Source organism: Sitophilus oryzae, unplaced genomic scaffold (genome assembly GCF_002938485.1).
Source record: "Sitophilus oryzae breed Bouriz unplaced genomic scaffold, Soryzae_2.0 scaffold_1588_pilon_pilon, whole genome shotgun sequence".
NCBI lineage: Eukaryota > Metazoa > Arthropoda > Insecta > Coleoptera > Curculionidae > Sitophilus > Sitophilus oryzae.
In genome coordinates this window covers 158,080-185,894 of record NW_022146267.1, presented here as the reverse complement: position 1 = coordinate 185,894, position 27,815 = coordinate 158,080, and the positions used below count along the sequence as shown (strand labels likewise).

The following is a 27,815-nucleotide window of genomic DNA, read 5'->3' as shown; positions in this document are numbered from 1 at the left end:
CTTGAACGTAGATTCCTACAGAATTAAAAATTGTTAAAACTGGACAAAACACAATAACACATATTAAAACTATTATTTTAATTATTGTTTATGGACATCACACTTTAGTATAGAGCACGTAAAACATGTATTTTCTAGCATATTCCCTATACGTGTCTGAATTTTTTTTTTATATATATAATACAGTGTATTTTATTAATAAAAGTTAAAAAAAGTAACATTAAATTTGAATAAAAAATATTTTCCGATAATATAATTTCAGAAACTGCCAAACCGTTCTGAAATTATCAAAAGCTGTGGATCGCATCCGCTGCAAGAACAGCGCCAAATAGTATTTACATCGTCCTTATGGGCACTTTCCAATCTAAACCTGTTTCATTTATCTATGGCCTGTTTCATTAATAACTACTGTCATATTCTCAGGAACAAAAATATATTTTTAACTTTTATAACCTTTCTTCCATACAGTATCTCTCAAATAAGAGATTTGTCCTGTCGAGATCAACTCTTCCACCAGATCGGTGAATCCCAGCTCGCTAGCCAGTCGATATTTGACGTGAATCGATTTCAAGCTTGCGATTATGTAGGCCATGTTTTTATGGCACATAACCCCTTTCAAATTGCTGGTCGAATATTTTCTAGAAACTTCCTGAACGAATTGTTCGTTAATTCCGATGTTTTCCATAAAAGCGTCGAAATAATCTAAGCGATTTTCTTTAATGGTTTGTTCGAAAATGACAGTCGGCCAGTCGGGGATGTAATTATAGGCTTCTGTGATAATATTAGATTGATAAAAGCTGAAATATATATTATTTTTATTCACCACAATATTACAGTTTTGTCAGAAGAATCGCTGACCGAAACGTTTTTTGTCAGCAAAATAAATACAGACAATGGAAATCCGAAATTCTTTTAATTTTAATATTGAATCATTGTCTACAACATTCAAAGTAAAAGTTTATTGTTTTATAAGCTAATTATTAAAACATGAACCGTTGATGGAGAGACTACAGGAGATAGGCGTAGATGGCAAGGACATCAGAATAATTAAAGAACTGTATTGGCAGCAGTCGGCGGAGATCCGTATTGATGGTGATCGAACAACGGAAACCTTCAGCGTATTGAAGGGAGTTCGACAGGGATGTGTACTATCACCCATTCTGTTTAACATCTACGTTGAGAAAATCTTTCAGATGGCCTTGGAGAGTGAGACGCGGGGTATTAAAGTCAATGGCATCCCAATAAATAATATCCGCTATGCAGATGACACCGCAATAACAACCTTGAGGACCTCCAGATTCTGCTAAATAAACTGAACGAATGCGGTGAACAGTTTGGGCTCCATATTAACGTTGCGAAAACTAAAATGATGGTGATCAGCAGACACCACTACAACACTCATCTTAACATCAATGGAGAGAACATCGAACGGGTCACAAATTTCACCTATCTTGGCGCCTCCCTAAATGAACTGTGGGATTGCGATGAGGAAGTTAAAAGAAGAATCGGCCGTGCAAAAACAACCTTCTTTAAACTAAAGAATTTACTCCTGCATAGAAATATGCCGCTACATACCAGGATACGGGTAATTCAATCGTATGTGTGGCCTGTGATGTTGTATGGCGCTGAGACTTGGTCACTTAAGTTAAAATCAATAAACAGAATTGAGGCTTTCGAAATGTGGACACTTCGCCGATTGCTGCGCATACCCTGGACGGAGCATGCAACAAATGATGAAGTCCTAAGAAGAGCCAGAGTACACAGACAACTAATGGATACCGTAAAACAAGGCAAAGTATCATATCTAGGACATATATTAAGGGGACGTCAATACTCCATACCCAGGTTGATACTGCAGGGGAAGATCGAAGGCCGACGGGGACCGGGTCGAAAACAGCATTCTTGGCTTCGCAACATAAGAGGGCACCCTAGTCATCTTATAGCCATAAAACAGACGAATGATCGCCAACGTGCGGCATAGCACATGGCACCCAAAGAAGAAAGAAGAAGAAGCTAATTATTAGTTTTTTTTCTATGAATACAGCTGACTGATGCAAGCTGTTGCTAGGATATTCTATAAATTTTAATCATAGATAAAAGAAAATAACCATCTATTAAAAGGGTTATTTTTAAATTATATTACCATAGAAACGCCTTTTGATTTTTACGACTTAATTTTAAAATTCAACCATAATTTCATGATTTTTGTAATTACTGTATCTCTAAAACCGTATCGAAACTTGGAAAAGTATAAAGGGGATTAACCGTTTTAGAACAAGCAAACATTTTTATGAAGAATTCATTTTTCTCAAAATGTCAATAAAAAAAAGTTTGTGTGCCTCTTGTAAAGACAATCCGGGGACATACTGTAGAAAGGCTTCCAAACACTAAATAATTAATGTTAATATATAATGTGGTACAAACTTACTTAAACTTTGTAGAAATAAGTGACGCTATTTGTGCAGTATTGAGATCAAACAAACATATGGCTTGTTCGTTGGGATTTAGAGGGTTCAATAACGACTTCTGGAGTGCAATTAATTCAGCCTGTTTAGCTGCCGCCATCCCTTTTGCTAATTTCTGCCCTTCCACGTGGTATTCTGCGGCTAACACGTAACAATCCAGTGCCTAAAATAATTTTGTTTTGAAATAAGGTTATTTACGACAAGAGAATTACATATGATAAGACGAAAAGTAGTTTAAATTGAAAATTATATAATAATTTTCCTTCCATTAAATTTACCTATGAATTTGAGAACAACGCTAGATTACCATTTCTAGATGTATTTTAGCTATTAGAAATACTAATAGTCGCTTGGTATTTGATGTATCTATACAAACACACACAGATATAGTCCTAGTCAGTTTTAGCATTGTGTTGAACATAAGATGGCTAGTTTAAATTCCCTAGTTTATAGACTTATTGGTACTCTCCTTACAAACAAAAGATATGAAATAAATGGAAATTACATTAGGAATATACAGGGTTGTTCATCACATACGACACGGAATATTGTAGCTAAACGATTAGATTTTTACAAATTGTAAGATTTGGCTTCGTTGAGGGACTATTTGAGCTACAATTTAAAAATATTTTTACAAGATACAGAGTGTCCCAAATAAATAAAAAATATCAAAGTTGTATTTTTTTAAATGAAACACCCTGTATATTATTACATTTTTAGTTTCTACTATTAAAATAAAGGTAAATTTGATTAAGGTTTATTACACTTAAACCTTACCGTTTTTGAAATATTTTCAATTTTGTGAAATTGCAGTATAAATTTTAAGGCTTCATTTCTTCGAGGGTATCAAAGTTTTTAATACTAAATATTTACTGAAGTTTATTTATTGATCAGTTATTGTGTTGCAATAATAAAAATTTTACTACCTTATACAGAGTGTCTAAATATTTATTTTAAATATTTATTAGCTTTAAACGGCAATAACTTGTTTAATTTAAATGGAACACCCTATATATTTTATGAGAATCAGATGCACAATTTAATTGTCTATCAAATTGTATTATATAATTTTTTACCTATCTCTTAAAGTTTTCGTAGAAAATGCATTTTCTTGTAATTTAGAACTCATTTATCAATATACCCATGGAATTCTGACATTTTAGATTATTTTTAAAGATGTACCAGATTTTTAAAGAGTACAGATACTAATATTGTCGATATAGTTCGTTTATTTCATTAAAAAATAAAAAAAACTGTTTAAAATATTTCTTAAAGAGATACTTTAATTACGATTAATATGATACTTACGATTAATATGATTCCAGTATTCAAACTACATTAATTGACTGTTTGCGTTGATTAATAATAATTGCTCCAAATACTAAAAAACTGGATTATGTATGTATATTAGACAGTGTGGTAAAAAAACACCTTAAAAATGATATTTAATTTTTTGACAAATGCTTATTTATAATAACAAAGACGTTCATTTTCATAACTTATTCTTATATTGATTTCTGATTCAAATCCACATTTATTTAGAATAATTTATTAACGAACACAATTAAGTATGTAATTAATTAGTATTTGGGCGGAAATACTGGTGGTATATTTAATTAATGGTATACTCTTTTATAAAGATTTAAATAGTTTTCTTTTTGCATACAAATGGGCTAGTAATATTATCGTTTTACTAAAAACGATAATATTACTAGACTATACATTTTGTACATTTGTTGTTTTAAAAACAATCTAAAATGTCAATATCCATGGGTATATTGATAAATGAGGTCTAAATTATAAGAAAATGCATTTTCTAAGAAAACTTGAAGGGATAGGTAAAAAGTGGTATAATACTATTTGATAGACAATTAAATTGTGCATCTGATTCTCATAAAATATACAGGGTGTTACATTTAAATTAAACAAGTTATTGGCGCTTAAAGCTAGTAATTATTTAAAATAAATTTTTAGACACTCTGTATAGGGTAGTATAATTTTTATTATTGCAACACAATAACTGATCAATAAATAAACTTCAGTAAATATTTAGTATTCAAAACTTTGATACCCTCGGAGAAATGAAGCCTTCAAATTTATACTGCAATTTCACAGAATTGATAATATTTCAAAAACGGTAAGGTTTAAGTGTAATAAATTAAATTTACCTTTATTTCAGTTAATCAAATTTCATTTCCTTAATCAAATTTACCTTTATTTCAATCGTAGAAACTAAAAATGCAATAATATACAGGGTGTTTCATTTAAAAAAATACAACTTTGATAGTTTTTATTTATTTGGAACACTCTGTATCTTGTAAAAATATTTTTTTTTTAAATTGTAGCTCTAATAGTACTTCAACGAACCCAAAACTTACAATTTGTAAAAATCTAATCGTTTAGCTACAATACTCCGTGTCGTATGTGGTGAACAACCCTGTATAGCAGTGTAGTAGTTATCCTTCTTCATCAGTTAATAGAAATTGAGTTTATAATTTTTCTTTTTTTCTGTATGTATTCTGATAAATTTAATAATTAGATATGGTTTTTTCTCACAAATTTATTATACTCTAGTGCAATATGTATCGTTTCGACTTTTTGTTATATTGTAATATCAAATGTATAAGGGTTTGATTTGGTAAATTTATGTTAATTCTCATTTTAGAAATTGTTATGTATATCTGTAATAATTATTCTTACTTAGCTCTACAATTGGAGTTTTTTTCTGTTGGGCTAATAAAGACATTATTTATTAGTTGATAAAATATAATAATAAAACGTAGGTACAATTCTTTTTTTCAAGTGGATAAAGATACATCAAATTATATTTCAATACCATTTGACAGAGTTAAAACATGTGCAGCTGTCACAAATTAACTACAACAGATGCGAAAGAAAGCGACTGCATCGGAAACCGCTCGGCAAACCCCACACGCCTACTGAGTGGTGTAAATACACCAGTCGTTTAGTCCGGAAACCTATGCTGTGTCGTATTCGCTTGCTGGAATGACATAGTGCGTGGTTATATGTTTCTTTTTAAAAACGGGTGTAGGATTTTTGTTGAACTTTTGAACTGTTATTTCTAAGTTTTGGTAATTTGTATATCTTATTTAAAATGGGATGCAAATGTGTTTATTTATAAGGAAGAAAAAGATATTTATAGTATAAAAAATTAATTTATTTAACAAAATTTAATTAAAAATGTGACAAAATAGTTACCTTTCTATTGGTTCTATCGGACTTTTTTCGACTATATAAATCTTTATTTGTAAACTTTAATACATCAAATATTTCAATCTAATAAATCATTAAATGATGTAAATAAGAGGAAATTTCTCACATGGGTGGTCAAATTTTATAGTTTTCATTATATCAAACAGCCTCTGAGAAATGTTTTCAACTCAAAATGCCTTTAATTATGTTTGACTACATCATTAAAAAGAGTCTTCAAATACATCAATGTGATATTTGTCTAAAATTTGCAAAAGAATCCGAATCTCTGGATAACTCGAAATTATTTACCCATTTAAAAAAGCCTTTGATCATGAAAGTGGAAAAATTTTGTTCATTTTATTTACTGGAAATGGAAAAATTATTTATATTAAATTTTGATGAGTTTTGCATTGAAGAAAACATTCAGAGGCTGTTTGATATAATGAAAACTATAGAATTTGACCACCCATGTGAGAAATTTCCTCTTATTTACATCATTAAATTATTTATTAGATTGAAAATATTTTATGCATTAAAGTTTACAAAAAATAAAGATTTATATAGTCGAAAAAAGTCGGATAGAACCAATAGAAAACACATCTTTAATTAAATTTTGTTAAATAAATTAATTTTTTATACTATAAATATCTTTTTTTTTCCTAATCTCCTACGAATTGATATAATATGACGAGCAATCTATTAAATTACTGTGAGATTATATGCCTCGATAACATATTGGTATTTTTAAGGATCTCAATTTTAAACTTCTGCGGTATTTATGGTTCGGGTATTTTTTTGAAATTTCATGTTAGGATTGTAATCAAAAATATGTTGGTTAGGTTGTCACTAAAACTAGATAATAAATAATAACTAGACTTAAAAAACATATGGCCTAAGGAAGGTATAGTAGAATAAAACACTAAATCACCACAATACACCAAAACTCTTTTACTTTTACACTGGACGCGCGTTTCGCTAACCATGTTAGCATCATCAGCAGATGAAGAGATGATTAAAAACTCTGTAGTTTTTGAAGAACAGCAGATGAAGAGATGATTAAAAACTACAGAGTTTTTAATCATCTCTTCACCTGCTGATGATGCTAACATGGTTAGCGAAACGCGCGTCCAGTGTAAAAGTAAAAGTGTTTTGGTGTATTGTGGTGATTCAGTGTTTTATTTTGCTGTGTAACACCAAAGGTTCCAACCCTCAACTGTAAGGTATAGTAGAGCAAGATAAATCTTGTGTTACTCAACATATTTTTGGTAAAGATAATTGAATAGATGTTAATAATTTAAAATTACTGAAATACGTCTTAAATTACAGGCAGTTAGATGCATATGAAAGCGTCAAACTAAATAAATGTAAAGATAATATGAACAGGGATAATGGTCCACTTTCTTCAACTTCTCTATTCCCTGGTCAAGTCTCCATAATTAATTATTACAACGCTCGATTGCTTTTGTCTCGCTTGGATGATTTTGTCACGCTTGGTAAATGCCAACCGAGTGCTCATATGAGCGCACTTGTACTGTACAGCTAACAAAATACGCTGCTAGTGTTAAAAGTAAAGTGTTTTGGTATATTAGTGTTTTATTTTGCTGGTTTAACACCAGAGCTTCCAATCTCACTGATTATTCAAAGATTACTTTGTTATTCATTATCCTCTAACATGATTTTCTAGTCTAACTTAACCTATTTTTTACACATTACTTACCTTATGTAGTAATAAGCTACTGGTCTCGTTCTTGCCAATTAAAGACAATTGTTGATTATCTGTAGCACAAGCAGCATTTACAGGATCCGTCTTAATAACGCTCACTAACTGTTTAATGTGAGCCAAGCCTTCCCTCTCATAAACGCTAGCTATTTCCGAACACATATTAAAGTGAATCGCTACCAATCGGTACAGTTCTTTGTCTTCAGGACAGTGCTTTTTAAGATATTCGAAACTAGCCTGCCTCAATTGATTGTCTCTCTTTGATCCTTTGCTTAAAAGAAACTCAAACTGATGGTTTTCTTTTAAAATGTCGAAAACAAAATTCAGTTCTGTATATCTTGCTACCCCTGATAAAAACAATTATACTTATTAGAACATAAGTTTAAATTAAAGAAAAATATATTAATTTACCTGTAAACAATCTGACTATAAGTTTCCAACTTCGTACAGTCAATAGATGTGAAATTACTGTCCTGCACTTTCTTAAAATAACAGAAATTCCTTCCATATTGCAATCTGTCGTAAAACAGGAATGGGCTGCTATTAAAAGTTCAACCACTAAAGACATTTCGCTGATTTTAAAATTTAGTTCAGCAGTAACCTGTAATCAAATCAAGGGTTTGTAAAAATTATTTATTATATTTATAAAAATTACTGTGTGAAAGATTGTTATATTATTATGTGAAACCAAGTGGTACCTATAAATATGTATAAGCCTTGATTAAAAAAAAATAGGAAAAAAATATGGTTTCATTGCCCACAATGTAGAACATTATCATAGAATTTTTAAAGCATTACCTGTTGTTCATGTACTGCAACTGCATAATTATATAACTTATATCCCAGTGTATAACATTCGTCTTTAAGGAGCTTGAGAATGACGTCAAAGTTGGTGTCCATCCTAACATCCCACATGATATAACTAGCTGTTTTGGATTTAGAATAATTGGAAGCAGAATTCACAAACTGCTCACACACAAAGTCATTTATCTGTAATAAGATATTGGAATGACTTAAAAAATTAAACGTTGTAGATATAGTTGAAAAACTTGAAAAAGAAAACTTTCCGCACAAATTTAGTTGTAGTTTTGTTCTGTGGAAGTGTCAAAAATAACAGAAGATATACACTGTATACATATAAGGGATTGTAGTAATACATTAAGAAACTCTTCAGATCAGTTAAAAATAAGAAGATTTTAAGAAGAATTTTTTTTGTCCAGGACATTCCTAAAATCCGTCAATTTTGCAGTGCAACAAAATTTATACTATTCAAACTATTTTCGTGTTTGAGTCGTTAGTCTAAGTAGACTCCATTTTACAAATTCACAATCAAGATTAAATTCATAACATGCTTAAATTATAATTTTTCACTATAAAATAAAATAAATGTTTAAACTGCTATAATAATGTATTACAAAACCGTTTTATAGTAGTTGCATAAATCTTTATAAAACAATAGCATAAGAGCACACTCTGTAGAATTGTTATATTACCAAATTGTCGTATAAAACGAGCCCTTTTTGGTTGTATAAGGATTATTTAATGGTTTTATAGCACGTTATAAAAATTTCAATATCCCTAAGATTTATCTTATAGTTACTTGGGATAGTACTATAAGGAAATTATAATTATAGTGATTTTGTGGAACATAAATGCAGTATGAATTGAATTAAAAGGATATAACATTCAGTTCAACTTACTAACTTTACATACCTGATCTTTGGTCCAATGGAACACTTTGAGAAAATCGTGTACCACATCTAGCTTATTGGCACAATCCTCTTGTAAAGCACACTTCAGCATATTAATGTGATCAGTACTTGAGACTATGATATCATAAGGGAGCTCAATGTTTCGACAAATTCTGTACTTCATAAATATGTTATATCCTAAATCCACACCATGGGTTAAATTTTCGACTAGGGCATGGATTAATATCAAAGTATCCTGAGAGAGCGGATTATTAAAATCATTTTCCTGAATCATCTCTAAATAATTCTTATCTAAAAATAAAAAATACTCAGCAGAACTATTTAATAGATGTTATTTTACTGCATCTACACTCAAGTGCAAAAAAAACGCAATGGAAAATTTTTCGCGAAGTTTAAAGTGTTATATTTTTTTTATTTTAAGCCCTATTTTCTTGATTAGTAATCTGTATTTAAATACATATACCAACTTTAATTTGTAAACTCAGTTTAGTATAAACTATAGTATTTGACTTATTATACAGGGTTAATCAAAGAGTTGTTTTTACCCTATCTTTAAAGTGCTGTGTTAAATTATAAAGTGCTATCTTTAAATTGCTGTGTTTGAACACCCTGTACAATAATTTCGTGAGTAAATTTTCCTAAACCATTATTTCTCGGTCAGAACCATGTCTCCTGAAACTTTTGTTTTTGGACTCATGGCAACACATGTCTAGGTTAATTTTTAAGAGCAAAATGAACTCGCCACAAACATTTTGCAATTTTTTCAAAATGGTTACTTTTTGATGTTATTCTTCATAATAAATCAAAATAAAAACACTAAATCACCACAATACACCAAAACACTTTTACTTTTACACTGGACGCGCGTTTCACTAACCATGTTAGCATCATCAGCAGATGATTATAAACTAAAGTACAATCTACAAGTTAAGCGTTTATATACTCGCTCAGTGGGCACCGAGTGGGCGTGGCAAAATCTAGCCAACCGAGTCAGAGCCCACTGAGCGTAACAGTTAGATTTCCGCCACTAGAGTAGTAGGAACAAAGAACTTGAAGGAATTGGACCGTTGTCTCTGTTCATACTATCTTTACATTTATTAATTCTGATGCTTTCATATGCATCTAATTGCCTGTAATCTGAGACTTGTTTAATTAATTTAAAATTATTAAGATCTATACAATGTTCTTTATCAACAATATGTTCGGCAACGCAAGATTTATCCGGTCGACCATATCTTATCTGAGCTAAATGTTCTTTAAATCTAGTTAATATTGATCTTCTAGTTTGCCCAACATATTACTGATTACAATCTTTACAAGAAACTTCATAAATACCCGACCTTTCCAGTGGAGGTGTTTTATCCTTTGGATTACCTAATAATTGTTGTAATTTATTATTAACACTATACATAAGTTTATAACATTCTTAAAAATTCCTTTTAGACCACGGGATAACTCTCTATCAAACGGTATCGAAAAATATTTAGACGTATCTTTCTCCACTTGAAAAGTCGAATTTTCAGAAATCATTAACCTATACCTACGTTTTCTAATTAACTTATCAACTAGGGAAGGAGAATATCCATTACACTCAGCTACATTCCTAATGTAATCTCTTTCTATTTCATATCTTTCGTTGGAAAGTGGGAAACTAAGTAATCTATGAACTAAGAAATAGAAACTAGCCATTTTATGTTCAACACTATGATGTGATTCATTAGGAATATATCTACGTGTGGTGGTATTTTTCCTATAGATATCAAATTCCAGGCAATTATTAGTATTTCTAATAACTAATACATCTAGAAATGGTAATCTGTCGTTGTTCTCAATTTCATGCGTAAATTTAATGGAAGGAAAACGATTATTTAACTTAGAAATAAAATTATCTATGGTGTCTGAATGTGTGTCAAAAACAGCAAAAATATCATCCACATACATAAACCATACTATTGGAAAATACTCAAACTGATTCTTAGCCTCCACTTCAAACCTGCTCATGAATAAATTAGCCAAAAATGGAGACAATGGATTACCCATTGCTGTACCTTCCCGCTGTTCAAAAAAGTTGTTATTAAATTTTGTTAATTGTTATTAAAAAAAATTGTTTTCAATTTAATAATTTTTTTAATTTGATATCTATAGGAAAAATACGACCACACGCAGATATATTCCTAATGAATCACATCATAGTGTTGAACATAAAATGGCTAGTTTAAATTTCTTAGTTCATAGATTACTTAGTTTCCCACTTTCCAACGAAAGATATGAAATAGAAAGAGATTACATTAGGAATGCAGCTGAGTGTAATGGATATTCTCCTTCACTAGTTGATAAATTAATTAGAAAACATAGGTATAGGTTAATGATTTCTGAGAATTCGACTTTTCAAGTGGAGAAAGATACGTCTAAATATTTTCGATACCGTTTGATAGAGAGTTATCTCGTGGTCTAAAAGGAATTTTTAAGAATGTCAATTATAAACTTGTGTATAGTGAGAATAATAAATTACAACAATTATTAGGTAATCCAAAGGAAAAAACCTCCACTGGAAAGATCGGGTATTTATGAAGTTTCTTGTAAAGATTGTAATCAGAAATATGTTGGGCAAACTAGAAGATCAATATTAACTAGATTTAAAGAACATTTAGCTCAGATAAGAGATGGTAGACCGAATAAATCTTGCGTTGCCGAACATATTGTTGATAAAGAACATTGCATAGATCTTAATAATTTAAAATTAATTAAACAAGTCTCAGATTACAGGCAACTAAATGCATATGAAAGCATCAGAATTAATAAACGTAAAGTATGAACAGAGACAACGGTCCAATTCCTTCAAGTTCTTTGTTCCTACTACTCTAGTGGCGGAAATCTAACTGTTACGCTCAGTGGGCTCTGACTTGGTTGGCTAGATTTTGCCACGCCCACTCGGTGCCCACTGGGCGAGTATATAAACGCTCAACTTGTAGATTGTACTTTAGTTTATAATCATCTGCTGATGATGCTAACATGGTTAGCGAAACGCGCGTCCAGTGTAAAAGTAAAAGTATTTTGGTGTATTGTGGTGATTTAGTGTTTTTATTTTGCTGTGTAACACCAAAGGTTCCAACCCTCAACTGTAATTCTTCATAATGACGAGGTAGCTTTGGTGACTACTGCTGTGTACGATTGAATATTGCTCTTAGTGTCGAAGATTGTGCAAAAGTCATGTCTTGTTAAATATGGCTGAAATTATGAATATTCTCTTGGTACTTGAAGAAGAATGGGAAAATTTAATACAATATATTTGCAGCCTCATGGGCAGTATGAACCGACGCGACATCTACAGACAGCTATAGAAGCCGAGGGAGACAATACAAAGTATTAGAGTATTTTTTACAAGTTTTTTGTTTATTTTTACATTAGTTATTGCAGTTATGTTTTTTAAATATCCTTAGTTCTGTTAGTTTTACTAATATTTATTAAAATCAAGCCTGTATGGTTACCTTTTAACGTTTCTTAAATTTTAATATAGAGTTCGCTAATGCAGTGTCGGTATAGCATTAAGACAATAGTCATCAAAAGCACTTCGTGATATTAAAAAATAACATCACAAAGTAATGATAGTTGAAAAAATTGAAAATTGGTGGTGGCAAGTTCATTTCGCTCTCAAAAATTAACCAAGGCATGTTTTGACTTTGATTTTTTGTAAATAAAGACAATGGAAGTTCGTAATTATTTTAGTTTCAATAGTGAATAATTCTCTATCATGATCAAAAGTACCGCATGATCGAATAAAAACGGCGTCAGCGATGGCTGTGAAATGAAGATCGCTGTCATTTTATATGTAAAATCATATGGGAAATGTCATTGATCGTCATTTCTAAGCCAACTGGACGCCGTTTTTTTTTCGATCATACGGTACTTTAGTAGCATAGATAAAGAAAATAAATTTAGATTGGAAAGCCAGTTAAAATATATAATTGTTTTGGGTCGCGACCGTTGTACGCGATCTGGCGCTGCTATAGCGGTTGCTAAGAACAACCGCCAAACAAAAACAGAAATAATTTTCTCTTGTCAAAGTCAGAATCTTCAAAAATTATAAAATCTTTCAAAATTTAAACCGCTCTCATTGAAAAAATATCGAAAAGTGTTTAAAGCGTTCATTTTCAAAGTAATTATTGCTATCTAGTCGTTTACCTTTTTTTTTTGGCGACATAATTCCGAAAAAAGCCGAACCGCTCCGAAATTATCAAAAGCTTTAGGTCGCGACCGTTGCAAGAATAGCGTCAAATACCGTATGATCGAATAAAAACGGCGTCAGCGATGGCTATGAAATGACGATCGATGACATTTCCCATATAATTTTACATATAAAATGACAGCGATCTTCATTTCATAGCCATGCTGACGCCGTTTTTATTCGATTAAACGGTAGTATTTACATTGACCTTATAGGCACTTTCCAATCTAAACTTCTTTCGTTTATCTATGCCTTAATAGTTACCTGATGAAACGCTCACATTCCTAAACGTCAAGTTTCTTCGATAACTTAACCTAGGAAACTCCTTAAACTTGAAAAACAATTGTTTATGGTACTCATTTAACTGTGTGGGCGAGACTATATCCTCAGCCAATTCGTGGCATAATTTTAGTATATCAGTATTAGTATTATCGCAACCGAATATCTTTTCCAATTTAACAGCCATCCAGAAATTTCCACGATCCAAGAACTTGGCCAAGAGCGAATCCAATTTATCCATAGAATCACTAGCTACACATTGTTGAGCCGGGTATACTTTCTCGAGTAATTTTAACATTTCCTTGTAGGTTATGTGACCGTTGTGGTTCTCAAACAAAGTTAACTCATCTATGGGTAAGACATTTTCTGGAAAATCTATGAAAGCCAGAATTTTCTTTCTTTCTAGCTCGTATTTGTCAGTCAGATCGTGATCTAAAGCCCATTTGTGCGAGGATTTCAACAGAAAGTATCTTTCTACATCATTAGCTGGAGTTCTTTCATTAAAAAATGATATAGCACAGTCTGCAGATAATTTTTCTTTAATAAAATCTTCATTACATAACCTTAAAAACTCTTGAATAGAACTGTTATTGTGCCTATATTTATTTTCCCATTTTTTTAACACAATTAAGTTAGTATCAAAATTACAAACCCTTGATATTTTGAGGGCTTTATCAAAAAGTTCTTGCTTAAGTAACTTATTAATACAATCTTGAACCTCCTCATCTCGGTTAGTTTCTTCAAGATAATGTGCGATATTCAGCTTGATTGTAGTATCAAAAAGAAGCTCTAATATATCATAGAGAATTATAAAATCACAAATCTCACTGACAAAATATTGTTTAATATTTATCTGGCATAATACAGACATCGTATTCTATTTGCTCAAAATATGAATTGCTATTATAAATGATCGCAGAATACAAGAGTTGTACGGCTGTATTTTCAATCCAAATTCTGTTCTTAAGATACGTCATTTCATAATCTGTTTGACTAATAACACTGGCACGTCTAGCAGTGTTCAAACTCTTAAATCTCATCAACTTAGGAACAAGGTATTCTAAATGATCAATTTTATTGATCAAACTGTTCAAGAAATCTAAAAATAGTGTAAGAGGGTTACCCTAAAAACATGTAATTATTTAATTGTAATTAACATAACTTTATTTCGATTACACACAGGTAGAAAAACGATTAGGCTTTCTAAAAGCGATCTAGGGTATCTGTTAATCATGCATTTGTTCAGCAGGTTGGAGACAAAGTTTGCGTTTGTGAGGTTGGTTTCTAAATTCGAAAATGCCTCGTATAAGTTGGTAGATACGCATAACCAAGTTAACCAGTTGGTGATGAAAGAATCAGGCTAAAATTGAAAAGGTATCCAGAATAAAACATTAATCGTTGATTGAAGAAATAAGAAGATGCGCAACCTTATGGGCGATTTCGTGGCACAAAACCTGTTCGAGATTTAGCTGGCGTAATCTTCAGCCTGTCCGAGAAAGAATTCCGAGATTTAGTTTAGCTCTATGCCGCTGCGCGCTGATAGTCGTTTTCAGTGCGGCGGATAAAGAATAATGTACTGTAGTTCTGCTTTCAGTCAACAGAGTGAGTGGTTGCCGGAGACAGTATTGCCAGAACTACGGATTAACCTGTAGATTTACGAATTTTGGGTACAGTGCGTTAATAATACGTATTTCCTAATATTCATAAAATAATTATATGATTAAACAAAGAACGGCGTCATAGTCGAATTGAAAATGAAAATCGCTGTTATTTTATATGTAAAATATTATGGTAAATGTCAATAATTAATTTCCAAGCCAAAAAAACGACTCTTTTCGATCATACGACATATTCAGTCCTTATAAAAGAATTTTTATTTTTATTGCTTATTTTATGTTTAACACGAATACATTTCCAATACATAAACGCGGATTTTTCATCCGAAGATATTTTTCGTTAAATGTATAACAGATATTAAACATTTTAATATGGCACTGTTGCTTTCTGATCCTTCGCCTTCGATATGATTTTACTGACCGAATTAGAGAAAATAAGTAATTTATGCGTTGGCCACAGAACGATTGGTGGTTCCACCGTACAGCACTTGAAACGTAAGGGGAAATCAAATCAGCCTTGTCACGAAGTCGCCCATTAGGTTGCTTATCTTCCCAATTCTTTCAATAAACGCCTTAATCAAGACTACAGATATATAATCAAATTTATGTACAAAGTATCCAAGAAAAGCATAATTTCGTAAACCAAAAGAAATAATACAAAGATGATTAAATTAGAGAAAAGTTGAGTAATCAGCCCGCAACAAAAAGGTAAACAAATAGTATTTATAGACTATAAAGTATTTATAAAATAGCATTTATTAGACAAAATCAAAGAAGAGAACATACTGAAACGAAATGGAAAGTCTTGTTTTTAAAATATATGTATATTTTTATTATATATATATTAAATTTATATTTTTACTGTTTTTATTATTTTCTATCAATAGTTGATGTTTTAACTGTCTAATGTCTCCTATACCTTTGTGGCGCACAGTGGGGTATTTGACACAGATAGTTGATCGAAATTTTTTTATGTAGACCTTATATAAATTATTGCTATTTTCAATTAAAGAGGAAATAATATGAACAAAATAAAGGATAATTCGTCGATTATAAAAAAAAGAAAGAAAAATCACTGTTCCAGTGTTTCTACGGCCAATACCACTAATGCCAGTAGTAATATCGCAACTAATACTACTAATGCTACGACTGATCCGCGAGCAATGTCGATACCACTAAAGTCGCTACTAAAGCCAAACTGTGCTATACTGCTAATGGCACTAATGCGATCGCTTTGTACACAACAATGCCATCGCGGTTTACACCTCGCATTAGTATATCACTGATTGGCAATCACTGAGAGGAAACCAAAAATGTTTTTCTCATTTTATCAGCAAAGTCGCAGTATTTTATTTGACTGTATGAAAGCCCAATGTTTACTAAGTAAAACGTATATAGACAATATGCTGAATTCTTCGAAATGCGCAACTAAATCTCTAAGTATAATAAAAATGTCACAAATTTAATCAAATTTTCTGAACGCCTAACTTTTAGTTGCAAAAAAATCGTTAGTATAGAGAATATCAAAATAAATAATACGTTTTTGTAGAATACATACCTGCAGCTTGCTGAGCCATTTTCAATCAAAACAATAATATAAACGTAAAAAGAGCACAAGAACAACAATTTATAATTTTAAACATAAAATTTAGCCATTTACCTCTTATCTGTGAGAAGTAACAACTTTGACGTTTCGTTGAAACGAATGAATGCAACTAAACACACCCATAGCAACGCCATTCATGGCAGACATGATTTAACTTAACATTTATCTTTTTTTGGGAAATCTTAAACACATTTACTTTTTCGAATTTCGATCACCATTTTCATGCTAATACCCCACCGTGTGGCGGTTTAAGTTCATTACTTGAACAGAGTTGTTTTTTCGCCAAGTATAAGCTTTCTGGTTTTAACTCATTAAGTAATTGTTATCAGGTAGTCAGGCCATAATGACATTATCAAATTTCTTTGTCAAAGATTTTATTTTGTCAAAGAATGTGAGAATGTAATATGATGTGTGATTTTATAAAATATTGTATATTAACATTGTCAAATTTTTCAAATATCTTTTATAAAAAGATCTTTGACAAAGAAATTGGACAGTGTAATACTGGCCTAATCCGGTGTTTAACCATAGTAAATTTTTGTTATTTTTAATATAAAATTCAATTGAAGTGATTAAAAAGTACTCCCTCAATACAAAAAGAAATGCAACGAAGTTACAATTAAGGAATAAATAATAAATCAAATTCAATACAAATTTCACTGGTTTGAAATGACGCGTAGAAAATTGTGACGTCATCTATCAGCATTTGACTGAATAATTGACAGAGGGCGCTCCAGCCTCTGAAGAATAATATTATGGCGTCTCTAGTTCTCTGCTACCGTATTTACGCCATATATCTTAAAATCACGTTAGATTTTTCTATTTTATTAAGATCGTTAAAAATACGTTTTTATGTGGGATTATTCTTTATTACCCCAATATTGAATTTACTTTTATATTTTTCACTACTAGAAATTAAAACTTAATTTTTTATAATTAACAGGTTACTGCCATTTTATCGAAGCATTAAACACTACCAAAGTTGTTCGGATGTTCAAAGCGTTCGAGGTTAGATTTGTATTTTGTTGATTTTGCGTTTGGCGTTAAATACTTTGAGTTTTCAATTTTGTTTTATTGTACCCTCTTTATTATTTTTGTAATGAAGGGTATTAAAGTTTGTTTTGTGAAGGGCTGTCTAAATAACTCTGAAGGCTCTTCAGAAAAAGTTTTTATAACTGTTCCTTCGGATGAAAGCCGTCGAAGAGCCTGGTTTGAAGCGGCAAGACAACAATATGTCAGCAAAAGTACGAGATTTTGCTGTGAAGATCATTTTAACGTAAGTTCCTTAAGTTTTATTTTACAATTAATTTTATATCTACTTTAAAATACATTTAGAAAAATGGTTTTTATTTACCTTTGTACCTGGTGGCAAACCGTGACACTTTTGATAGGTGACGTCAGAGATTGCCAAAGTGTAAATTTGAAATTCTTAATATTGATTAATTTTTTTTAAAGAATGGGATGAAATTGAAGTAAAATAAAAAATACGGGTGTCATAAAATTGTACGAAGATTAATTATTTGCAATAAAAAAACTATGGTTAAACTCCGGATTGTTAATTTCAAGTTTGACTTCATGTAATGTCATTTTAACAGAACACCGACGGTTTGTAAAATACACGTATCTACTAAAAACTAAAGTGTTCTCCGATAGTTGTATTTAGGTATTTTAAATAGTTTTTTCTTTGTTCTGTGTTTTTATCTTTGACAACAAAAGATGTACCTCCTGAGACGTTGAGCATTTTTTGTCGATTAGGCAAATTTATTTTACTAGTAAAAAAAACACTGGCAAACTGACCAAAGATCAAAAATTGATCAAAAGAGATTGATGAAAGGATTTCAGCTTTTTTCGCTTTATATTTTTTTAAATTTAGTTAAAATAGTTCTATTTTATAATTTTACTTACCTCATAACTAGTTGCAAGTATGGCCAACAAAGGATTTTTGTAAAAGTAGCAAGCTTGCAACAAGGCCTTCGGCGGATCCGTACTGTTATGGCATCGAATCAAAATTTGCAGTAGCGTAACCTTGGTGTTGGTAATATCGATTTCCAAATTATCCGACTCGAACGAGCTCAGATTGCTCTCGAAACTAGCCCCACTATACGTAGACCTGGAATTATTTAGTGTTGAAAAATGTTTAGAATTTATTTATTGACAACGTGCTTCGATAATGAAGAAGAATAAATAGAAGCAAATGTCGATAATTTATAATTAGCGAAAATAAAGTAAGTTCAGAAAAAGAAAATCAATGAGACAATTTTTAAATTTTATTTTGAATGTTCTCGTTTTTTATTATTCTCGAAAAAAATTAGTATTTTAAGAACATTTGGAACAAAAAAAAAAGAAAAAATTGAGAATATAGTATGTATTCAGAACAAGTTATTTTTCTTTCTCGGCATATTATTATATGCAGATATCTACACTATATTCTATTTATGGCAGGTTCATGCTTTGGATCTTAAACCTAATACTAACATTAGTTCTAATCAACGTGGAAGATTTGCATCCTTGTTATAGATGAAATGGCGTTCCAGGAAACAAACAACCTTTTTTTTTAAATTGCCGAGGCGCTACGTTTTGACGTGTATTTTCGTCTTTCTCAAGTCTATTTTCAGTTAACAGGTTCTTTTCTAAGGTTCTTTGGTTTGATAAAGATGAAAATACATGTCAAAACGTTAGCAATTTTTTAAATAAAAGGTTGCTTACTTCCTGTTCCTAAACCTGGGAGCACCATTTCATATAAATATGTATCAGAGATAAAGGAAATAAATTTAGATTGGAAAGCCCGACAAAATATATAATTGTATTTTGTACAACACACTGTATTTTATTTATAAAATTAAAAGAAAATAATAACAAATTTGAATAAATAATATTTGGCGACATAATTCCGGAAAAAAACGGACCGATCATAAATTATCAAAAGCTTTGGGTCGCGACCGTTGCAAAAACAGCGCCAAATAGTATTTACATAGTCCTTATGGGCACTTTCCAATCTAAACTTGTTTCATTTATCTATGATATGTATCAACGTAAGACTCAAAGTCAATTAGACTCAAAAACAATCACTTGTAAAAAGGTAAATAATGTTTATAGGGAACGTTCTCGTTTGTGCTTATACAAGCTTATTTCAGCTCTTGTAAGGGAACGTTCCCTCGTCACAAATGGGAACGTTCCCTCTACCACATTACCTGGAATATAACGAATCCTTCTCGGAAACAGCCTCCAACATCTTCCTCACGCCCAGCTTCGACAGGAAATAGCTCCTCGAATCCCTCTCCCCCATCAGAACGTTCGCCTCGTTCACCTTGATATCGTGCATAACACTATGAACTATATGTTCCAGCAAACTCGGGTTTTTAAAGTTGGAACACAACGTCTTTATTTGGTCCACCGGGTAGTTCTTCATCTGGGCGTATAGCAGGAACGGATACCAGAGGTTGTGCTGAGAGAGGTTCGTTAAGAACAAGTCTGGCAAAGGTAGTTGGTGTAGATCACTGAATTTTATAACTATTTCGTATAGTTTTGAGGCTTGCACGAATTCTTTTCCAGAAACTGTCATTTTTGTAAAATCGATATTTTCTACTATAGTCTCATCCAAAAGAGCTTGAATTAAACGAGAGTTTTTTTCAGCATTCAAAAACATGGAAACGATCTCAAATTCCGGATTCGAACGAAACAAAACATTAGCAGCTTCTAAATTAACACGCAAAAACTCCGAACTGATTCCGATCATTTCAAGAAACGAAACACAAGAAGTGGTTAAAGAAATATTGTCAAAACTAGAGACAGCTATTTTGTATACTTTTTCTCTTGCAATCATCTTGATTTCGTCGTTTATAACTATATTTCCTTTCAGGATATCGAGGAAGAAACATTTACTGGCCATGCTAGGACGAGATAGTTTTAAATAAAACGTGTAGTTGATTTTTTTTGAGTATACTTCACATTGTTCCGAACTAAAAGAATTAAAATTCGGTAAAGGTTTATTTTCAAACTTATAAGAAAATATTTTAGTCGGGTCTAATTCATGATGTTTTTTTAGTAAATCGAAATATGTCAAATTGCACGTTACCTTATTTATTTTTCTTCTGTATAAGTCACCCAAGAAAGTTGTGGATTCGAAAAGGTTTGTTAAAGGACGGTATAAATCCACGTTATATAAAATTAAGGATTTCTCTGCCAGAGTTTTCTGGACAGATACATTTTCAGAAAATACCAGTAAACTTAAAAAAACTAAACTATTATCACAGAAATATTTTTCTAGGTTATCTCCAGACAGGTATACAGAAACATTGAAAATATTATCACATAAATCTTTTTCTTGAAAACTTTTAACCAAGTTCCTAAAATCAGTTATCAAACGAAAATGACTGAGTTCATCACACCCCTTTAAAATAGCAATGTCGAAATTTTTAAGACACGAATTTAGAACGACTAGTAGGTTATTTTTTGAGCAATAATCGATCAGAAGTTCAAAAAAACTAGAAAGATCAATGTTCGAGGAAGGATTTTGGTTTAGAATTGCGTAAACATCGACAATATTGTCTGCGCAGTTAATTCTAGAAAGAATTTGACAAATATCATGTCTTTCTTCTCCAACAAAAACACCGAATTTTGCCAGTTCATTTAGAATCCTTTCCTTATTTTCTGAGGAAAGATTTGAAGGTAAAATCTTATTCAGAAATTGTTCTGAGATCGGTAATGATTGGAGAACAAGTACGAGGTCTTCGGAGATACTTAAATTCGTTGGAAGGGTTGGAGAGTATGTTATACGAATCCAGGAAATTAACATATCCGCTTGGTTTTGGAGTAGGAGCTGGTCCCATACTACTTCTGCGGTGATTAAGGGTGCCAAGCGCTTGTCTGAAAATATAAACAAAATATACCTACAGTGTGCCCAACAGTGTGTCTAAGGGTGCGTTTAGACTTGAGCACGCACGCACTGATCCTTCGCCAATGCTCAAGTGTAAACGACTGTGCGCGCACGCTCACTCTGAATCTGTCTGTGCGCGAGCAGACGCGAACGTGAGCCCTCTGGTGTCGGTTTTTGGTCCGTGCTCAAAGGGATTTTATGTGTGCGCGAACGCTTAGTTTGCACCGGCAAGTTGTTTTGTCTGCGTTCGTACGTGCGTGTGTGATTTTTTCGTTAAAATTATGGAGTGGATCAATGAATCTTCGTTACTATTAATTGAAGAATATGAAAAGTTGCCGATATTATGAGATGTTAAACATTCTTCGTATTATTAAAAAACAAAAAAAAAATGACGCATGGCAAGACCTTGTAAATAAAATTAATATTGAACATATCGATATTAATGAATTTGCTATTCTAAAATTTGTATCTTTTGTTCGTAATTTTTGGTGTTATTAAATTTTGTAAATATTCAAAGTCGGGCCTGGCCATTCTTGTAAAGTTTTTGAACTGATCATAGCCCTTCTCAGACACTAAGTTGTTGCAGTAAATTATATCGATTTTTAAAAATTTGGGTTTCTCACCAGCGACGATGTTTTCGATTTTTATTCTTTTTAATAATTCAGCTGTGCATAACAATGACTGTAGCCCCGACTATATCTTGGTCGTCCATTATTTTCGCCAACACAACTCTGCTGTTTTTTCGGAAGCTGACTTAAGACAATAGTTAGATAGTTATTTTCTTTTATCTGTCTTTATCCTGAAGCAGAAAAAGACTAAGTCACCAAGGCTTAAATCTTTTAAAAGATTTAGGTCTTTTTAGAAAATATTTAAGTCAGACTTTTCATATATTTTTATAATAAATTTTTAACAGCGGCATTTCCTTTTAACATTTGTTTTTAAATCTCGAAACAAATGATACAATGGACTTTATCATTGACTCACCCTGTACAAAGTACTACAAAAAAATACATAAGTTGTGTTTATACAGGGTGTCCCACTTAAGATGGATACAAGCCAATATCTTGGTTGTTTGTTGAGCGATCTTTTTCATTTTTGGCAGGAGGCTGTATGACGTACATTTTGCCCAGGGTAAGAAATGCGATACCTCATAGACGTACGTTTAAATGGGGTTTGATATTTTTCGAGTCAAGAGTAAACTACCCTTAGGACAGTATTTATTTCAAATCTGATAAATTATATTGAATCCTCCTTACCTAAGATGTTTAAGTTCTAATTTTTATAAATATTTTTATATAAAAATGACGAGTTTCGTAAAAAATGGTTGACAGCTATTAAAAGAGATAATTTCACTCCTACTAGTAGTTCTCAGGTAATAAATATGCCTCAAAAAGGTAAAAGGCCCCAAAGCCTCTCTTACCCTAGTGAGGATGTAGTTATGGCTACTGCTTACACTTCCCTCACTATAAGTAAAATATTGGAAGAATAATCAAGCTTCTTACATCAAAAAGATCTCAGACAGATATTGACAACATTGATATTTGAAAATATAAATGGCCTGGATGTAAGTATTTCTTTGAGAATTTATTATTAAATCCATCTTGTTCAGAATATCCAATATTTTATTGAAGAACTATGCAGGAATGACGTCTTTACCACAAAGACAATGCCCTATGTAAAAAGAAAGAGTAAAGAAAACTAAGCTAAGCGTTAAGTTATACTTACGAACCCCCAAAAAGGTAGTTTTTTTTCTATATAAAATCTTGAAACACATATTATATTTTCTAGTTATCCTCACCTATTATAGTTTAAATTTATTCCCATTTGTGTAATGTTGCAAAACATAGGAAAAATATTCCATATTTTTTGACCCAAACCAGTGTAGTTTATAATTCCAAGAGCATTTACCAAGGCTTATATTTACTAAGACAAGTAACTTCCTATACTGTCCACAATAGTATATATTTATCAAACGTGCAGTAAATTCTAAAGTATGATAGGTAAGTGTTTGCAATTGAATATTTAGTTTACATTGCTATTTTCTATCATATATTTCTGGTTATTTCTTTTTCCGATGATTTTGAACACCCTATATATGCTACCTCGAGTTTGAATATTTTAACACTACCTACCTATTTTCTGAGAAAGCAGACCTTATTATAAAAAGTACGTAACTGATGTTTTCATAAAAGTGATAATACAAAAAATTCCATACTTATGTGGAGGGCTTTAGACTCCGTGTATATTAAAAAATTAGTGAAATATTACGTAATCTAACCCGACATTTGTGTGAAAAATGTGTATTTGGAAATAAAACAGGTTTTAAAATACGCGCCAAATAAAGCACTTCTATCTCCACCATATTGGAAAAGGTTGAATGGCCTTCCGTGGAGGTGGTGGTGGGTCAGCATGGTGGCCCGGCCGTGTTGCCGCTTTTCAACATGCAAAGTGTGACGTATTAAAAATAAAGTGCGGATTTTTATTTTGGGTTTTTATTTATTTTCTTAAGAACGACTTCAAATTTTTCGAAAGTGAGATAACAGAAAATTCTAGAATTAATTGCTTTATTCAATTATGCTAATTCCAAAATACAGGGTTGTTCACCACATACGACACGGAGTATTGTAGCTAAACGATTAGATTTTTACAAATTGTAAGTTTTGAGTTCGTTGAAGGACTATTAGAGCTACAATTTAAAAATATTTTTACAAGATACAGAGTGCCCCAAATAAGTAAAATATCCTATAGTTGTATTTTTTTAAATGGAACACCCTGTATATTATTTTATTTTTAGATTCTACGATTGAAATAAAGGTAAATTTAATTAAGGTATATCACACTTAAACCTTACCGTTTTTGAAATATTTTCAATTTTGTGAAATTACAGTAAAAATTTTAAGGCTTCATTTCTACAATGGTATCAAAGTTTTTAATACTAAATATTTACTGAAGTTTATTTATTGATCAGTTATTGTGTTGCAATAATAAAAATTATACTACCTTATACAGAGTGTCTAAAATTTTATTTTAAATAATTACTAGCTTTAAACGGCAATAACTTGTTTAATTTAAATGGAACGCCCTGTATATTTTAGGAGAATCAGATGCATAATTTAATTGTCTATCAAATTGTATTATACCACTTTTTACCTATCCCTTCAAGTTTTCGTAGAAAATGCATTTTCTTATAATTCAGACCTCATTTATCAATATACCCATGGAATATTGACATTTTAGATTGTTTTTAAAGCAACAAATGTACAAAATGTACAGGCTAGTAATAATATGGTTTTTAACAAAATGATAATATTACTAGCCCATTTGTATGCAAAAAGTAAATTTTTCATTCAAAATCTTCATAAAAAAGTATGCCATTAATTAAATATACTACCATTATTTCCTCCCAAATACTAATTAATTACATACTTAATTATGTTCGTGAATAAATTATTCTAAATAAATGTGGATTTGAATCAGAAATCAATATAATAATAAGTTATAAAAATGAATGTCTCTGTTGTTACAAATAAGCCTTTGTCAAAAAACGAAATATCATTTCTAAGGTGTTACTTTTTACCACACTGTTTAATACACATAACAAATTCAGTTTTTTAGTTTTTGGAGCAATTATTATTAATCAAGGCAAACAGTCAATTAATGTAGTTTGAATACTGGAATCATATTAATTGGTCCTCTTTAAGAAATATTTAAACAGTTTTTTTTATTTTTTAATGAAATAAACAAACTATATCAACAAACTATATCAACAATATTATAAAAAATAATCTAAAATGCCAGTATTCCATGGGTATATTGATAAATGAATTAAAATTACAAGAAAATGCATTTTCTACGAAAACTTGAAGGAATAGGTAAGAATTGGTATAATACAATTTGATAGACAATTAAATTGTGCATCTGATTCTCATAAAATATACAGGGTGTCCTATTTAAATTAAATAAGTTATTGCCGTTTACAGCTAGTAATTATATAAAATAAATTTTTAGACACTCTGTATAAGGTAGTATAATTTTTATTATTGCAACACAATAACTGATCAATAAATAAACTTCAGTAAATATTTAGTATTAACAACTTTGATATCCTCGGAGAAATGAGGCCTTAAAATTTATACTGCAATTTCGCAAAATTGAAAATATTTCAAAAACGGTAAGGTTTAAGTGTAATAAACCTTAATCAAATTTACCTTTATTTTAATCGTAGAAACTAAAAATGCAATAATATACAGGGTGTTCCATTTAAAAAAATACAACTTTGATATTTTTTATTTATTTGGGACACTGTATCTTGTAAAAATATTTTTAAATTGTAGCTCTAATAGTCCTTCAACGAACCCAAAACTTACAATTTGTAAAAATCTAATCGTTTAGCTACAATACTCCGTGTCGTATGTGGTGAACAACCCTGTATAGTGAAAGAGCCCATTGAATCATTTTTATCTAAAATCACTTAAAACATCAGAATGACTTAAAACTTAAAAATCATTTTAAAATGATTTAAATCATTTTAAAACTGACTTGCTGCATCTCTGTGAGAAACTACCCTCTACTCTAATAGAAAGTAGGTACCCTTTCAGAACTGTTATTTAGTTTTTTTTAATACCGCCATTCTCTTTGTCATTAAAATGTGTGCAAGAATACCAAATTTCAAAAAAAAAATTAAGAAAAAATCTACTCTTTCAAGGGCTGTAACTCAAACTGTAGCCAAGCTGTAATTCAAGCTGTAAACCAAACCAAATCAAACCTTACTTGTAATTTGTAATAACTATTTTGGTGTTTGTAAGGAGTAGTTTAAAATAAAACTTCCTGAAGAACTATCTTAGGGCATATAGGTTCATAGGAATTTTCTGTCTTATTTTTATCATAGTACCACCCAGTGAAGTTGACAATACACTATTTTTTTACACCCTGTATTCAACTGTTCAAAATAAAAATATTTAATCATCTCAAATGATAATAATAAACTTAAATTACCATGTAGTTATAATAATCAGTTGATATATAAATTAACTTACCATGCGTATCTATAAATAATTTTGCAGCTGTCTCTTCTTTCCACGAACCAGATTTGTGGTCTAATCCTTCAATACTCTCATCACTACTAGATACACCTTTACTTTGCGTTAGGATTTCCAAAAAAATCCACAGCTTCTCATAGTCACATGGCAATTTATTAATTTTCCTTAGATGGCTTCCGATATATTCTCTCAAATCTTTGATTTTCGTCGTATAAAAAACTTTTTGAAGTTCATGAACTGGATCTAGATCTATAGCATGAAGTATGCTTGATACTCTGAAGATCAATTTTCTATCTAAAAGCTCGTCAACCCATATTAGTACCTAAAATACAAGTGATATACATTTTTATTTAGATTGATTTAAGTGTATTAATACCTCTTTTTTGATGCAATCCTTAACTTCTTCAATAGGGACATTATTCTTCGCCAGGAGGAATTTTTCAGCCAGCGGAACATGGCCCTTTAATGCTGCTTCCCTTATTACCTCTTTATCATTCTTATAAGTCCAACCAATCCACAAACTCAAGTTTTCTTTTGATATATTAGGAGGTGCAGAAGGATACAGATTTAACTGAAAATATATATATTTTTAGTAAAAGACAATTATAAAAGATTACTATAATTTAACAGTATGTAGAATAATTCAGTTTTCATTGAATACCTTTACATGGTGAGATACAACTAATTCTTTTTGCAATACTATCGGTTCTTTACAACTATCGATAATTACAGAACTTTCTTCTAAACATGTTGCACTTGAACATTGCGTTTTAATATATTTTCGGTATCTAATATTATGCATTGTATTATATTAAATACTATGTAGGTACAAGAACCCTGACTGTTCTCAATTGCGTTATTTTTTATCTAATATAAATACCTGGAGTTTTTGTTTAGATCCCATAATCAAACAACATTAAATATGTATTAAGTGATTCATTGTTCAATTAGGTACTGTTTTTCTGTGATAAAGACACAAATAAACACTAAAGTATTCAGGGCACAAAATATAATCATACTTCTTTTGTATTTTTATTTTTTTCTCAAGAAATGAAAATAAAAAC

The 27,815-nt window shown here is 30.9% G+C and overlaps 1 protein-coding gene across 1 annotated transcript; it reads right to left on the bottom strand.

Moving 5' to 3' along the window:
* Nucleotides 1-27,585, bottom strand: LOC115879816 (spatacsin). The gene is given in 14 exon segments (XM_030896820.1): nucleotides 1-797; nucleotides 2,429-2,628; nucleotides 7,396-7,745; nucleotides 7,810-7,999; nucleotides 8,197-8,388; nucleotides 9,112-9,401; nucleotides 13,600-14,485; nucleotides 14,487-14,738; nucleotides 14,795-14,974; nucleotides 18,742-18,946; nucleotides 20,028-21,702; nucleotides 26,749-27,073; nucleotides 27,128-27,322; nucleotides 27,413-27,585. Coding segments are annotated over 14 exon segments (5,439 nt in total). The 5' UTR covers nucleotides 27,554-27,585; the 3' UTR covers nucleotides 1-439.
* Nucleotides 27,586-27,815: the final 230 nt, after the last annotated feature.